Source organism: Centrocercus urophasianus, unplaced genomic scaffold (assembly GCF_019232065.1).
Source record: "Centrocercus urophasianus isolate 14NV4802_14NV808 unplaced genomic scaffold, USGS_Curo_1.0 seq_20, whole genome shotgun sequence".
NCBI classification, from domain to species: Eukaryota; Metazoa; Chordata; class Aves; order Galliformes; family Phasianidae; genus Centrocercus; species Centrocercus urophasianus.
Window position 1 is genome coordinate 447,256 of NW_024884756.1, and position 1,927 is coordinate 449,182.

General features: G+C 61.2%; 2 protein-coding genes across 2 annotated transcripts in view; both read right to left on the bottom strand.

Annotated features, from left to right (window-relative positions):
• POFUT2 (protein O-fucosyltransferase 2) overlaps positions 1 to 1,304 on the bottom strand; it is an 11,375-nt gene extending 10,071 nt beyond the window's left edge. Inside the window, exon 1 of the mRNA XM_042822358.1 lies at positions 975 to 1,304. Within this exon, the coding sequence (XP_042678292.1) occupies positions 975 to 1,304 (330 nt within the window). The remainder of the gene's footprint in view (positions 1 to 974) is intronic.
• YBEY (ybeY metalloendoribonuclease) lies at positions 1,225 to 1,846 on the bottom strand. Its single transcript, XM_042822588.1, has one exon. The coding sequence runs from the start codon at positions 1,844 to 1,846 to the stop codon at positions 1,433 to 1,435; it is 414 nt and encodes a 137-aa protein (XP_042678522.1). The 3' UTR covers positions 1,225 to 1,432.
• Between the last annotated feature and the right edge of the window lie 81 nt (positions 1,847 to 1,927).

Below are 1,927 nucleotides of genomic sequence, written 5' to 3' on the forward strand. Positions count from 1 at the left end.
CTCCAGAGATGGGGAACTCACCAACTCTGGGCAACGTGTGGCAGTGCTTCAATATCCTCATCATGAAGCAAAACAAAACAGAACAGAACAAGCCTTTTCCTTATATCCAATTTAAATCTCCCCTCTTTCAGTTTGGAGCTGCTTCCCCTTGTCCCGTTTCAACAGACTCTGCTGAAGACTCTGTCCCCTTCTTTCTCATAGCCCCCCGTCAGACATTAAAAGACCACTCTCAGGTCTCCCCTCAGCCTTCTCCATGCTGAACAGCCCCAGCCCTCTCAGCCTGTGCTCCTGGGGAAAGCGTCCATCCCTACGAGCATTTCTGTGGCCCTTCCCCAGACATGCTCTAACAGATGCACATCTCTCCTGCACTGAGGACTCCCCATCTGGATGCAGTGCTCCAGGTGAAGTCTCACAGCACAGAAGGGCAGATCCCCTCCCTCGCCCTGCTGGCTGCGCTGCTTTTGATGCAGCCCAGGATCTGGTTGGGTTTGGGCTGTGAGGGCACAGTGCTGGCTCATGTCCAGCTGCTCATCCCTCAGCTTGTACTGATGGTAGGGGCTGCCACGTCACCGGTGCAAAACCTTTCACTGGGCACTGCTGAACCTCGTGAGGTTCTCCTGGGCCCACTGCTCAGCCTGTCATCATCCCTCCGGATGACATCCTGTCCCTCGGGCATGCTGACCACAGCACACAGCTGGGCATCATCACGTATTTCCTGAGGGCACACTCAATCCCACTGTGAATAATGAAGACACGAAATCACGTCAGTCCCAGTGCTGACCCCTAATGGACACCACTCATCCGTTGGTCTCCATCCGGACATTGAGCCGTTGGCCGCTGCTCTCAACCAGTTCAAATCAGTGCCTGCCCCTCTGCTCCCCTCACCAGGAAGCTTTAGGCCACCGTGATTCCTCCCCTCGGCCTCCTCTGCTCTGGGCTGAACAAACCAAGAATCTCAGCCACCCCTCACACACGTTGCCCTCCAGATCCTTCACCATCTCTGCAGCCCTGCTTTGGATGCTCTCCAATAGCTCTATGTCCTTCTCATACTCTGGCACCCAACCTGCCCCCAGTGCTCCAGGTGAGGCTGCACCAGGGGGACACTGCCTTCCTTCTCCCAGCTGGCAGTGCTGGGTCTGGTGCACCTCAGTGTACGGTTGGCCCTTCTGGCTGCCCGGGCATGCTGCTGGCTCAGGTTCAACTCTGTCATCCAAAAACCCCAGATCCCTTTCCACAGGGCTGCTCTCTAGCCTGTCCTCCCCCGGTCTGTATGCATATGCAGGCTTGCTGTGTCCAACATTCATATTCTCTAATACACACGATACCATGAGATTCACGGTCCCATGAGAATATGCACGAGAACACGAGGTTCCCCTGGGCCCACCGCTCGCTCAAGTGGACACCGCTCCATTCAGACTCCCGCCTCCCGCAGCTAAAACCCGAGAAGAAAAACGAACGCTAGGGCTCCCAGGCCGCAGGCCCAGATCCTCCGAGCCGCAGCGCTCACCGTCAGCACGCTCTCGAAGTCCTCCCCGTCCCGGCGGCACCGCCGCTGGATGAGCTCCACCCCCAGGAAGATGTCCCCGAGGTTGTACTCGTCGCGGCTGCGCGGCCGCGGGAGCTCGCCCGGCGCCACCCGATGGTAGGGGAAGGACAGCACGTCGGTGGGCTCGGGGCGCCGGCGGTACGCGCCGTTCAGCCGCCTCATCAGCCCGTCGCCGGCGCAGATCAGCGCCACGTCGAAGCGCGCGGCGCCCAGCGCGGCCCGCAGCGCGCAGACGGCGCGACGGAGCGGCACCCGGCGCAGAGGCGCTGCGCGCTGCGCGTTGCGGATCAGCACGCTCATGGCGCCGGAGCTCCGCCCGCTCGGCCCGCCTCGGCCCGCCGGCGCGTGCGCGGGGCCGGCCCGCCGCGGAGAGGGGAGGCC

Excerpts from the sequence above, each read along its gene's own strand:
- YBEY (XM_042822588.1), bottom strand. The coding sequence starts at position 1,846 with ATGAGCGTGCTGATCCGCAACGCGCAGCGCGCAGCGCCTCTGCGCCGG.